General features: G+C 44.8%; 1 protein-coding gene across 1 annotated transcript in view; it reads right to left on the bottom strand.

The window, feature by feature from the left end:
* The window catches only part of ttc28 (tetratricopeptide repeat domain 28), an 842,907-nt gene that overhangs the window by 778,170 nt on the left and 49,524 nt on the right, over nt 1-15,213 (bottom strand). The window contains exon 2 of the mRNA XM_070886369.1: nt 4,129-4,413. Coding sequence (XP_070742470.1) covers nt 4,129-4,413 — 285 coding nt within the window. The remainder of the gene's footprint in view (nt 1-4,128; nt 4,414-15,213) is intronic.

Raw genomic sequence — 15,213 nt, forward strand, 5'->3', positions numbered from 1 at the left:
GTGGCTAATCAAAACTGAAGCAGAAAAGGATGAGACTTTGGGATCCTCAAATAAACTGCAATGCAAGGACATCCAAAAAGGTACATCAAGACTGCTCTCCAGAAATACAACTGCATTGGAACTGTGGAGAGGAAGCAACAGTAGTAGATGACACAGTGCACAAAAGGGAGTAAGATTGTAATTTTCACAACTTACACAAATTCATGTTGCAAAAGATTTATCCGGGCTAAACGATCACAGTAAAATGCAAAGAAATTGTAACGGATTGGCCTTGATTTCAACTCCAATTGGATTTCCCACTCTAGCCAGAATTAAAATTAGAGTCGGGTCTCAATGATGTCATCGGGCTGCACCATGCGTATGTAAAGGAGGACCCTGTTGGCTCCAGGCGGGTGTCCTTGCTGCCTGCTCAGGAGAGCAGGTTAAAATTGCAGATGTGGCGATCATGTCAGCTTTCGGACAGGTAAGAGCCAGGGCAATATTAATTGCTTACCCACCAGGTTTCTGCTGAGTGAGTAGGATTAAAATCTCCCCCAATGTGTGTCAGTCCAGAACAAATCAAAACACTGTTCATCCTGCTTAAATGCAAGGACAATCCAATCGCCAACTGAAATTACTGCAAGAAAATCTGAGTTGAATTGTTCAGAAACACTTAGACAAATATAAAGACTAAAGTTATGAAAACAATTCTAGACAGATCATTGGTTTTAAGTAGAAGTCGATTCTATTACAGGGTCCCCAAGAATGGACATAGTTGGAAAAAAAAGTAACGGAACTGACTTGGATGAGCATAAATTGTAAATATGTTTTTTTTTTAAATGTCTTCATGCAATGTGGGCATCACTGGCAAGGCCAGCATTTATTGCCCATCCCTAATTGCTCGAGAAGGTGGTGGTGAGCCGCCTTCTTGAACCACTGCAGTCCGTGTGAAGGCGCTCCCACAGTGCTGTAATGTAATGTAACGATATATTTTGAGCATTCACAGATGTACCTTTGATTCAGAAAGTGTAACTATTTCACATTTTGCGTATGAAAGTTAGGCACACAAAGTTAAGTACAGATGGAGGAGGCCACTTGTTCTCCGCAGCCGAACCTGCCGTAACAACACAGTTCAAACATCACAGCTTCCAACTTGGCTCTTTTGCGATTCCAGAGTAGCTGCCTCCAATCCTCTACCCACACCATTCCAGTACTGATGATGCTTTACATGAAGAAGTGCTTCCTGACATTAGTCTTAAACTTGCCTTTTACCCTTGTCCTGCAGCGATGTTTTAATTTGAACCAGTGCTGAGGATTAACTGATTCTATTCCACTATAAAATCCCTTTTTAATCACCTCCTTTCAGTGTTGAAGGGTCCAAGTTTTTCTAATCTTTCCTCCCAACTCAAATCTTCTGACGCTAGGAATGAACCTCCTGGCCCACCTCTCCACCACTGCCGGGGTTTTCATGTTATCCTTGTGCCTCGTTGACCACAACTGAACAACTTCAGTCTCAACAGCCTGATACCAGCAATTTCCTCGTTTTTCAGGGGAGAGGAGAGCACAAAGGAGTACGAGCAGTAATAACATTCTTGACTGGTGTCTTTAGTATCATACAAATTTACAGCACAGGAGACTGCCATTCGGCCCATCGTGTCTGTGATGGCTGACAAAGAGCTATCCAGCCTAACCCCACTTTCCAGCTCTTGGTCCGTAGCCCTGAAGGTTACGGCTCTTTAAATGCACATCCAAGTACTTTTTAAATGTGGTGAGGGTTTCTGCCTCTACCACCCTTTCAGGCAGTGAGTTCCAGACCCCCAACACCCTCTGGGTGAGAACATTTCCCCCAACTCCCCTCTAAATCTCCTACCAATTACTTTAAATCTATGCCCCCTGGTTGTTGACACCTCTGCGAAGGGAAATAGGTTCTTCCGATCCACTCTATCCAAGCCCCTCATAATGTTATACACCTCAATCATGTCTCCCCTCAGCCTCTGTTCCAAAGAAAACAAACCCAGCCTATCCAATCTGTCCTAATAACTAAAATTCTCCAGTCCACGCAACATCCTCGTAAATCTCCTCTGCACCCTCTCTAGTGCAATCACATCTTTCCTGTAATGTGGTGACCAGAACTTCACGCAGTACTCTAGTTGTGTTTTGTACAGTTCAAGCATGACCACCCTGCTCTTATAATCTATGCCTTGGCTAATGAATGCATGTATCCCGTATGCCTTCTTAACCACCTTATCTACCTGGCCTGCTACCTTCAAGGATCTGTGCACATGCATTCCAATGTCCCCCTGTTCCTCTACACTTCGCAGTGTCATACCATTTAATGTGTATTCCCTTGCCTGGTTAGCCCTCCCCAAATGCATTACCTCACACTTCTCCAGATTGAATTCCATTTGCCATTGTTCTGCCCACCTGACCAGTTCATTGATATCTTCCTGCTGTCTCCAGCTTTCTTCTTCATTGTCAACCACACAGCCAATTTTTGTATCATCTGCAAACTTTTTAATCACGCCCCCTACATTTAAGTCTAAATCACTGATAGATACCACAAAAAGCAAGGAACTTAGTACTGAGCCCTGCGGAACCCCACTGGATACAGCCTTCCAATCACAAAAACACCCATCAACCATTACCCTTTGCTTCCTGCCTCTGACCCAATTTTGGATCCAACTTGCCACTTTGCCCTGGATCCCATGGGCTTTTACTTTCATGACCAGTCTGCAATGTGGGACCTTAACAAAAGCCTGGCTAAAATCCATGTACACTACATCAAATGCACTACCCTCAACAACCATCCTTGTTACCTCCTCAAAAAATGTAATCAAGTTAGTCAGACACAACCTTCCCTAAACAAATCCATGCTGATTGTCCTTGTAGTATTTATGAATCTTGTTCTCACACTGACTTGAGACACAGGGGATTCCTTCGTGGATAGATCAGAATGCTAGGATAAGCCCATGTGTGTTCAATCGCACATTTTATACCACTTGTCAACCTCTCGGTGACTCATTTGCATTTTAATGGTTGAAGCCTCCCCTAATTGAATTATATGAGTGCCGCACCGCTGGAAACATGCAGCTCACCTAATCACTCATCGTATCCCTCCACAGACAGGGTGCTAAATGTGTACGGATGCAGTACTTCAAACTGTGGAGATAGCCAAAAATCACAGGTCGCGTATACTATTGGAACAGAATATGCAACAGATGCACAGCGGGTATATGAATTCAGTACTCAGAAAATATCACAAAGATTCTATAAATATAACAATTGGTTAGTGCAGGTGCTGATGATACCTGAATTTTACACATGCTGAACGGCCGCAAGCAGGACCGTTCTCTTCGGAGTAAATAAATCATAAATACTCAATTCTGCATCCACTTTGGGATAGAATCTGAGCATTCACAGAATTGCCTCTCCTCATGCGCTTTAGCCCACTCTCCATCCACTGTCACGGTCACTCCAAAAGCCGCCATCATGATATTCGAGAACCTGCATTCTCACATGGATCAAACCCAAGCACAATGACCCAGCGATGTGCAACATTCTCTCATTTCAAAGGGGTCTGTCAGACACTCAATTGGGAGAATTCACCTCCAGCACAGTAACTCCTGGGTTCTTCCCAACATCCCTTCCCTAAAAACTGCCACATTGGTCACAGATAACCGTAAAGCACAGATTTCAGCCATGAGCTGCATAAGAACACGAGCAGCTGGCTCTCCTGTTGTGATCCAGCAACGCACAGGTCGCATTTCCTGATTGTTTCCAGCGCTCATTATATCCCGAGTGCCACCACAATACAGTGGCGCCTTTTGTTTTCTGTCCATGCCGCAAATGGTGAATTACGTGTAACGGTCACGTCACAAACTTTGAAAGACACGTTATTTATCTATGCAGTCGTCCGGCAACACCTTGACATAAATACGACAAATGAGATGTTGCTTGGATCCACAGGCTTGATGTGACAGTGGGATCGGTCAGTCAGAGAGTCGGACCAACAAGGCGTCAGTCACACAACGACAGGGCTGTAGCATCGGACAAAAGGGTGGATCTGAAAAGGAAAATGCTCTTACAACAGCAGAGCTGAATGGTCTGCTCAGTTACGGGTGATTCCAAAAATCAAGGAAACTCTCCTACCTTTGACCACTTGGGGTTTAAGAGGCGTGCTTTAACTGCATCGTCCAGGGCCTTCTCGTACTGGTTCAGTTTCACTAGGACAGCCGAGCGGTTGCTGTACAGGATGCAGTTCTGAGGGTCGGCTGCAATGGCCTCAGTGTAGAGCTGGACGCCGGTGTTGAAGTCCCCGCTCTGACACGCTGCGTTGCTCTCGCGAACCTTCTCAACGAAAGCTGCCTTGCTGAGCGTGTGACCGCTGCTGCTGCCCGAGATTCTGCGCATCAAGCTTTCTTCAAAGACCGAACTCTGCAGCAAAACAAAATTCAGCTTTAGTTTTGAAATAAGAATGTTTCCTTTCCTTGCTGGGGTACAATCCCATGGTCACCCTCCAAGTCCCTTGCTCACGTGGCTATTCTCCATCTGTGCGCAGAGACAGGGACAATTGGGGAAACATTACAAACAAGCTCTACCGTGTCCTCACCCAGATTCCACAAGTCAGCTGTCGAGCAGAAGGTACAGGATGATGATCAGACCCAGGTTGATTTTTCCCTGCTCCCACACCCATAAGAACATAAGGAATAGGAACAGGAGTAGGCTATCTGGCCCCTCGAACCTGCTCCGCTATTTAATAAGATCATGGCTGATCTGATCGCGGCCTCAACTCCACTTCCCTGCCCACTCCCCATTACCCTTCACTCCCTTATCTTTCAAAAATCTGCACATCTCCACCATGACCACTGAAGCCCAGATGAGATGTGCTAACTCAGGAGATACCAGGGATTGAACTTGAGACCTTCCCAGAGCGTGCAGCCCCATACTAAACCTGGCCATGGTTTCACCAACTGAGCCACTAGGGGAGAAACTCTTTAAAAAATATATACGTTCCCACACCCATCATCAGCCTCTCCGCTAAAGTTTTCTTCCAGTCACCCTTCACTTATGACAAAGGAGGCAGAAGTTAACACTGCCTTTCAAAAAGACACGTTCCATATTAAAATTAAAAAATGTAAAGTGCAGTGTAAATGTGCCATATTCAGTCCCAGATCTCTGTTTCAATAAACACTTGCAGCTGAACCAAACTCCAGTTTCTGAGCGTTTAAACGCTTCCACCTCAGACAGTGCCAAATGTAATCATCCCATTCCTCTAGATTTTAGACACTGAGCGGGTATGGCAGGTTTTGATGATTATTTGGGTGAATGATGAAACTAAATCCATGTTAAAGGCTTTCACAGAGCCGAGAATCCACGTGAAAATTGTCAATAATAATCGGAGGTTAACCTGATCCTGTGAAGTTCCACTGAAGCCGATTTTATGTTGCTATTTAAAATACCTTCCGCCCTTCCAAGATCATTTGTTTTTGGCTTGAAAGGCAGAATTATAATAGAATTCAGAATTCTGGAAAATGCAGCAAATAAAAATACAACATTTTCCCCAGACCCCAGGAGAAAACAAATTGCAAGCTTTTAAGCGCCAATATCCGCTTCTGAGCACCTTTCCTGCAGCACTCCCACATCCAAAAAGGACAGCGTCAGTCGTGGCTCAGTGGGTAGCCACCTCACCCGAGTCAGAAGGTTGTGGGTTCAAGTCCCGCTCCAGAGAGTTGAGCACGAAAATCTAGGCTGACACTCGAGCACAGAGGGAGTGCTGCACTGTCAGAGGGTGCTGTCTTTCAAATGAGATCATAAACTGAAGCCCTGTCTGCTATAGGTGGGCATAAAAGGTCCCATGGCACTATTTTGAAGAAGAGCAGGGAAGTTATTCCCGGTGTCCTGGCCAATATTTATCCCTCAATCAACATCAGATTATCTGGTCGTTATCGCATTGTTGTTTGTGGGAGCTTGCTTTGCGCAAGTTGGCTGCCGCGTTTCCTACACGACAACAGTGACTACACTCCAAAAGTATTTCATTGGCTGTAAAGCACTTTGGGACGTCCCGAGCTCCTGAAAGGCGCTAGTCTGTCTTTTCTTATTCTTTAGTAAAAGTGTGAGAATGTTGGGCATCTCTACAGATTATGTGGCAACATGCCTGCACTGTCAGCAGAACCTCACAACTTGGGCCTAGAGCTTCAAGACCATTTTTTGAGTAGTCGGATTTTTAAGTGCTTGATCAGCTGTAGTTGCGTTTTCCAGGTTGGCATGTATGGCTAACCTCCTCCAATATGGGGCTTGTCACTTCACCTAAGTTTTTTTGATTCAAGTTTTGTTTTCTCCTCTTCTCAGTCACTCCGAGCCTAAGTCAGCTGACCTTCTGCTGGGGGCCATCCACCTTGAAGCTGACTACACACACACACACACAGGTGGGTGAACATGGCCCGAGTTGCCTTTTCGCTCCAATGTTCCCTCTAGCCTTCGACTCTGCCTGACATCCGTCAACAAGATCCGATCTTGTAACAAACTGCTAAACTTGAACCAACGTCCTTCTGAGTTAGTACTGGCCCGAAAAGTTTGGGTTTTTTGAAGCTCGTCATTCACAATACATGGTGCGCCCCTTTTCGCAACTCCAGCTTGTTAATGCATGTGTATTCCATTCAGACAGGGTGACAGAGAGCTTCCAAAGGAAGGAACTGGCACACGATCACAATCCTCAGGCTAATTTTGGAGACCGGACTCGATTTTTTGCTTTACAGCTCTCTCTAACCACAAAATCAAACATCTTTAAAACAAACAGCCAGTGGCAGCCGCTCAAACGTTGAGAGCACTTCGGTGTCCGGACACAGATAAATTATTCCCCTCATTAACTTAAAAGATGTGTAGCGTGACCAATCACACTGTGGGTACACTATAGCAACCAAATGTCTACACCATAGCAACTGAGCCACGCTCCGAGCAACACCAGGTGGTCCCACTTTGAGCCGAGACAGAGAACATTCTGGAGTGCCGAGAATCGGTGACCTTTCACCCCTTCAGCTGTAGCCGATTCCTTTGCTTTGATGTACTCCGTTCTCACCCTCCCACTCAAGAAGATCAAGAGGATAATTTGCAGTAATTACACAGAATTATTTAATTTTTACGCTGAGCTCATAGTGTCACAATCGTAAACTTCATAAATGCACAGATCTGCAAAGCAGCATGCTTCCAAATATATATATTTTTTAAATGCACTTAAATAGCACATCATGTTGAAACACTTCAAAGCACTACATACAATGACTGTACTTTCAAAATGCAGCGATTGTTATGTAAAAAACCAAGCACCATTTTGCACCAGCAAAGTCCCAGAGACAGCAATGATTACACATATTTTAGAAATGATCTATACAACAGCTTCCATTTGAATGTGACAGTGATGCAGATGTGTCCACATATGGACTGGATAAAGTTGAGGATTTATTTTACGTAGGGCAAGAGTTTGAGAATTTTTGGATTGGGATCTCCAGGCTTTTCTTTTTGCAAATCACTGTGCCCCATTACCTCATGGTAATTTTTAATGAAATTTTAAATAAAACTGGCTTTAATTTTCTCCCCAGCTTTTTTCCATCTCTCACGTGCTGTCTGACAGTTAATAAGGTGGGAATATCACCTGCTCCTCAACCCATCAATACCACTGGGAGGTAGATGACCATCACAGCCTGGGCCTACTCTTCCTCCGACTGGGGAAACGCCTCCTCCTGATATTAATCAGCAAAGGGCATTCATCCCAGATACACTGGGGTTGCTCTCCTTAGAGCAGAGTGGAGAGATTTGATCGAGGTGTTCCAAATCATGAAGGCTTTAGATAGAGTAAATAAAGAGAAACTTTCTGTTATGTACGCAATAAAGGTTCAAACTGAGCACTATTTAACTAAGCAAGGTACAACCTTGCTTCTGCTTTATTTTAGCCCAAAGTGTCTGACTCACAAAATGGCTGGCCTTTTATACCAGAGCAACACCGTGTGCGTGCTGCTCAGAGGCCTCCAGCAATGACACCATCTGGTGGCTACAAACAGCATGTACATACATGACAGTTTCCAGTGGCTGAAGGGTCAATAACCAGAGGGCACAGATTTAAGGTGATTGGCAAATGAACCAGAAGTGACAGGAGTAAAAAATCTTTTACACGAGTGGAATGGATTTGGAGAGCGCTGTCTGATAGGGTGGTGGATACAGATTCAATAGGAGCTTTCAAAAGGGAATTGGATAAATACTTGAAGGTTAAAAAAAATTGCAGGGATGTGGGGGAAAAGCCGAGGAGTGGGACTAACTGGATTGCTCTTCGAGAGAGCCGGCACAGACTCGATGGGCCAAATGGCCTCCTTCTGTGCTGCACTATTCTATGATTCTATGTTACATGCAAAGTGTGAGCATGTCATCAGTCCCATGGTGCTGATGGTCTTCGGGCGATGCTACCTTGGCTAATGATGCTGTAAACAAACAGCAATGCGGGTGCACAGCAACCCCACCACATTTGCTGTGTTCATGGTGCAGAGAAAGATATTTTTGCAACGCAGAGAAAACATTTGCAGAAAAAAAGCCAAGTTTCCCCACTCCTGATCATCCTCCAGTGACTCCTGCTGCAAAGTCTACATGTGTGGACAGGATTGAACTTAGCAGTGATGGCCTCTGTGATTAGTAAGAATGACTGCCAGGTGAGGAACCTGAAGACTGCATCCTCTTGGGCCGAAGACCAGCTGCCAGCCTCACAGGTATCTGGTCGAAGGCTCTACGACCTCGCACATTTCAAATTCACCGCACAAGACCAGAACTTCATGAATGTAAGTCTGCTTTTAATCATCACACAAGTGTACTTTGTCTCTGTGCTGGATCGCACCTATTCAACATTACCACAAAGGTATCAACTGAAAAAAAGAATCTTTAAGAACAGTGGACTGAATTTCTTTCTGGAGATGCTCATCTGTATGAGCTTAAGAGCCACTTCTCGTTCCCAACACTGAGTGTACTTACGTGTTAGTAACTTTCCACATTCACTTATTTTCCAAAGTTATATGTGGGCGCTCGGAAATCGTTTTTTTTACGTTTGACTTGCTTCAGTCCTTTTTTTGTATCAATTATGGAGACAGCAGTGAGACATAAGAACATAAGAAATAGGAGCAGGAGTAGGCCATACGGCCCCTCGAGCCTGCTCCGCCATTCAATAAGATCATGGCTGATCCGATCATGGACTCAGGTCCTCTTCCCTGCCTGCTCCCTATAACCCCTTATTGTTTAAGAAACTGTCTATTTCTGTCTTAAATTTATTCAATGTCCCAGCTTCCATAGCTCGCTGAGACAGAGAATTCCACAGATTTACAACCCTCAGAGAAGAAGTTTCTCCTCATCTCAGTTTTAAGTGGGCCGCCCCTTATTCTAAGACCATGCCCTCTAGTTCTATGGGGAGGAGAGAGGGGGCGGGGGGGGAAGAAGGGGGGGAGAGAAGAAGGGGGGAGAGAAGAAGGGGGGGAGGAAGAAGAGGGGGAGGAAGAAGAGGGGAAAAGAAGGGGGAAAAGAAGGGGGGGAAGAAGGGAGGAAGAAGGGAGGAAAGGGAGGGGAAAGAGGGGGGAAGAGGGGGGAGAGATAGAGAGAGAGGCGGGGCGGGAGAGAAGGGATGAGGTAGAGAGAGACAGAGCGAGGGGGGGATGGAGAGTGAGGGGCGGAGGAGAGAGAGAGAGAGAGAGAGAGAGAGGAGCAAGAGAGAGAGGGGCAAGAGAGAGAGAGAGAGAGAGAGAGAGGAGAAGGAGGAGGGTGAAGGGAAGGGGGAGAGACGCCTCATTCACTTGCCCCAGCCGCAAAATCGAAATCAGAATTATGAGTTGGAGAATAAAGCCATAAACCTCAGTCCCATAACTTCACAGAACCCTGCAGAACGCAGGTAAAGGCCCCAATCCTTCCAAACTAAAAAAGGAGCCTCACCACCAGGATCTTCCTGTTTTCAAGCAGGTGTGAGAATTGTCAGAGGATGAGGCCCCCTCTCTGTGTTAATGTGATCCCGATGGTGAGGCCTTCCTCATTCACATCCATTGCCACCATTTCATGTACTCCCCAACTATGATGTAAAGCCGGAATGTTCCTGTTGTGTAGAACACCATTGGCTCTACACAGTAAATTTAGCAATACACAAAAAGATTTGTGTGTGGCGCATTACACACATTTCAAAGTGTCAAAGTATACAAAACAAAAGATAAGTATTTTCCTATTGGTTTTTCGAATGTTCAAACTTGACTTCTCTCCAAGGGCAAGTGCCAAGGATCAGCAAACAACTTCCCATCGACAATAACATCCGTCAACAATGGCCCTCTGAATTCAGGACCGACTTCCGCACAGGGAGTACCTAGAATCGTGTCCATACAAGGGAGACCTGTATAATATTATGAGGGGCCTAGATAGAGTGGATAGGAAGCACCTATTTCCCTTCGCAGAGTGGTCAACAATCAGGGGGCATAGATTTAAAGTAATTGATAGAAGATTTGAGGGGAAATGTCATCATCCAAAGGGTGGTGTGGGTCTGCAACTCACTGCCTAAAAGGGGGATAGAGGCAGAAACCCTCATCGCATTTAAAAAGTGCTTGGATGTGCACTTGAAGTGCCGTAACCTGCAGGGCTGTAGACCTAGAGCACGAAAGTGGATTCGGTTGGATAGCTCTTGGTCAGCCGGCACGGACACGATAGGCCGAAATGACCTCCTTCCATGCTGTAACTTTCTATGATTCTATGAACAGGTCAGGTTAAAGATAGCTCAGTCTTTGCAGCTGAACATCACGACCATACTCCAGACGTTCCAGGAGCAATGCTGCAGGAGATCAGCTTGCATCATAAATAACACTGAATAAAAGAGGCAAGACAGAGCTATTGAACTCAGAACAAAGCCATGATAATACTGCGCAGATAGCAGTTAACGGATACAATGTGATTGGCATCACGGAGATATGGCTCCAGGGTGACCAAGGCTGGGAACTCAACATCCAGGGATATTCAGCATTTAGGAAGGATAGACAGAAAGGAAAAGGAGGCAGAGTGGTGTTGTTGGTTAAAGAGGAAATTAATGCAATTGTAAGGAAGGACATTAGCCTGGATGATGTGGAATCGGTATGGGTGGAGCTGCGGAATTCCAAAGGGCAGAAAATTGGGAGTTGTGTACAGATCACCAAATAGTAGTAGTGAGGTTGGGAACAGCATCAAACAACAAATAAGGGATGTGTGCAATAAAGGTACAGCAGTAATCATGGGCAACTTTAATCTACATATTGATTAGGCTAACCAAAGTGGTAGCAATGCAGTGGAGGAGGATTTCCTGGAGTGTATTAGGAATGGTTTTCTAGACCAATATGTCGAGGAACCAACCAGGGAGCTGGCCATCCTAGACTGGGTGATGTGTAATGAGAAGGGACTAATTAGCAATCTTGTTGTGCGAGGCCCCTTGGGGAAGAGTGACCATAATATGGTAGAATTCCTTATTAAGATGGAGAGTGACAAAATTAATTCGGAAACTATGGTCCTGAACTTAAGGAAAGATAACTTTGACGGTATGAGGCGTGAATTGGCTAGAATAGACTGGCAAATAATACTTAAAGGGTTGACGGTGGATAAGCAATGGCAAACATTTAAAGATTACACGGATGAACTTCAGCAATTGTACAACCCTGTCTGGAGTAAAAATAAAAATAAAACCATGGCTAACAAGGGAAATTAAGGATAGTGTTAAAACCAAGGAAGAGGCATATAAATTGGCTAGAAAAAGCAACAAACCTGAGGACTGGGAGAAATTTAGAATTCAACCGAGAAGGACTAAGGGCTTAATTAAGAGGGGGGGAAATAGAGTATGAGAGGAAGCTTGCAGAGAACATAAAAACTGACTGCAAAAACTTCTATAAATATGTGAAGAGAAAAAGATTAGTAAAGACAAACGTAGGTCCCTTGCAGTTGGATTCAGGTGAATTTATAATGGGGAACAAAGAAATGGCAGACCAATTGAACAAATACTTCGGTTCTGTCTTCATGAAGGAAGATACAAATAACCTTCCGAATGTACTAGGAGACAGTGGGTCTAGTGAGAAGGAGGAACTGAAGGATATCCTAATTAGGCGGGAAATTGTGTTAGGGAAATTGATGGGATTGAAGGCCGATAAATCCTCGGGGCCTGATAGTCTGCATCCCAGAGTACTTAAGGAAGTGGCCCTAGAAATAGTGGATGCATTGGTGATCATTTCCCAACAGTCTATCGACTCTGGATCAGTTCCTATGGACTGGAGGGTAGCTAATGTAACACCACTTTTTAAAAAAGGAGGGAGAGAGAAAACGGGGAATTATAGACCAGTTCGCCTGATATCAGTAGTGGGGAAAATGTTGGAATCAATCATTAAGGATGAAATAGCAGCCCATTTGGAAAGCAGTGACAGGATCGGACCAAGTCAGCAAGGATTTATGAAAGGGAAATCATGCTTGACGAATCTTCTGGAATTTTTTGAGGATGTAACTAGCAGAGTGGACATGGGAGAACCAGTGGATGTGGTGTATTTGGACTTTCAAAAGGCTTTTGACAAGGTCCTGCACAAGAGATTGGTGTGCAAAATCAAAGCGCATGGTATTGGGGGTAATGTACTGGCGTGGATAGAGAACTGGTTGGCAGACAGGAAGTAGAGAGTCGGGATAAATGGCTCCTTTTCAGAATGGCAGGCAGTGACTAGTGGAGTGCCGCAGGGCTCAGTGCTGGGACACCAGCTCTTTACAATATACACTAACGATTTAGATGAAGGAATAGAGTGTAATATCTCCAAGTTTGCGGATGACACTAAACTGGGTGGCGGTGTGGGGAGGACGCTAAGAGACTGCAGGGTGACTTGGACAGGTTAGGTGAGTGGGCAAATGCATGGCAGATGCAGTATGATGTGGATAAATGTGAGGTTATCCATTTTAGGGGCAAAAACACGAAGGCAGAATATTATCTGAATGGTGGCAGATTAGAAAAAGGGGAGGTGCAACGAGACCTGGGTGTCATGGTTCTTCAGTCACTCAAAGTGGACACGCAGGTACAGCAGGCGGTAAAGAAGGCAAATGGTATGTTGGCCTTCATAGCTAGGGGATTTGAGTATAGGAGCAGGGAGGTCTTAATGCAGTTGTACAGGGCCTTAGTGAGGCCTCACCTGGAATATTGTGTTCAGTTTTGGTCTCCTAGTCTGAGGAAGGACATTCTTGCTATTGAGGGAGTGCAGCAAAAGTTCACCAGACTGATTCCAGGGATGGCTGGGCTGTCATATGAGGAGAGACTGGATCAACTGGGCCTTTATACACTGGAGTTTAGAAAGATGAGAGGGGATCTCATAGAAACATAGAAGATTCTGACGGGACTGGACAAGTTAGATGCGGGAAGAATGTTCCCGATGTTGGGGAAGTCCAGAACCAGAAGACACAGTCTTAGGATAAGGGGTAGGCCATTTAGGATTGAGATGAGGAGAAACTCTTAAGAGGTGGTAATGGACCTTATAGAGGGGGACTTTTAATTAAAATAGGGAGAATTCACAACTTTCTCAATTTATTTAATCATTACCAAACATGATTAAAAGACAGATATAGTACCTGTCATGACCTCAGGACATCCCAAAACGCTTTACAATCAAAGAAGTACTTTGTGGGAGCTTGCTGTGTGTAGATTGGCTGCTGCGTTTCCGACACCTCAAACAGAAATGAAATAAATGACCAGATAATCTGTTGTAGGTGTTGGCCGAGTGCTAAATTTTGACCAGGGAGAATTCCCCTGCTTTTTTGAATAGTGCCATGGCATGTTTTAAGTCCACCCAAGAGGGAAGACAAGGCCTTGGTTTAACGCTCATCCAAAAGACAGCACCTCCAATAGTGCAGCACTCCGCAACGCTGCACTGGAGTGTCAGCCTAGATTATGTGCCCATCGGATTTTAGACCATAATTGCCATTGCTGGTGCAGATATGGATAATATTGTCATTCTGCCATGAATAGTCTGGCAGTGCACAATACCCAACTAAGGTGGATGTTACATTCAGTAGTTTAACTCCATGCTCACTAGTTTAGTTCCATACAATAGTTTGATCTGGAGATTCCTGTAAGGACCCCCCACATACCATTTATCACTGTAATGTATTTACTTCATGGGTTCTTTCTTTAAGAATTCATAGCAGCACATTGCTATTAAGAACTAGTTGGTTTATTAACAAAGGTTTAACAATCACACTACACATTACCAGTTCATCCGCTAGGTTCACAACTGCATACCTCATTGTGGATGACCTAGACGCAAGTGACTGGGGTTTTATTGAGTCTTGTGAACATCATGTGACTGTAAACCACTCACAATGCAACAGCTCTATAAACCTGTGAGCATACTCACAGGTTCATACATTACATGTGCAAAGAAACCTTTCCATTCCAGTCATACACTGAATCAACTAGGGAATCTCTTCTGTGACTGATCTCCCAAACTGCAGTGGATTTAGCCTTGTTCAGTACAGCTATTGCCCAACTTTGCAAAGTAAGTGTTTGAAAAAGAGCAGGTTCCGCCTCCACAGCAACCCCATCTCGAGCACAGGAGCAAGAGCCATCACTGGATTCTGGGAAATCCATCTGATATAATGACTTCCAACTGCACAAGGAAATCTGTACTGACTTTGTGCATTCGGCCCACTGACTACTGCGAGCCGAGACTCAGCACAACTCCACTTATTAGTGATAGTCATCTTTATTTTGAAAATTTCTCCCCGACTCTCCTGTCCTGAAGGCATTGATTCTCGCTGGGGTCCAGTTGCACAATCTGAGAGTGCCCTCGGTTACCTCGACAAGTGGTCCTTCTGTGTGTATCAGCCTTGCAGTGTGTCAAAAGGCTGTATAGAGCAACACAGCGGGGCCCTATTTCAACTTCACCCAAAATCCATGGCTGTGCACTTCCCAACAGGATCGTTGATAGCACTTGACAGTGAGAACCCTGCCTGTTAAAATTCTTTGTGGAGGTATTGGTGCTTGTGCATTGTCATGTATGTACATGCTGTTTGTAGCCACCAGATGGTGTCATTGTTTGAGGTCAGTGAGCAGCATGCACATGGTGCTGCTCTGGTATAAAAGGCCAGCCATTTTGTGAGTCAGGCACTTTGACCCGTAATAAAGCAGAACAAGGTTGTACCTTGTTAAACAGTACTCAGTTTGTATCTATATTGTATACAATACATGTG

The sequence above is a fragment of the Pristiophorus japonicus genome, chromosome 8 (genome assembly GCF_044704955.1).
Source record: "Pristiophorus japonicus isolate sPriJap1 chromosome 8, sPriJap1.hap1, whole genome shotgun sequence".
In the NCBI taxonomy this organism is placed as follows: Eukaryota; Metazoa; Chordata; class Chondrichthyes; family Pristiophoridae; genus Pristiophorus; species Pristiophorus japonicus.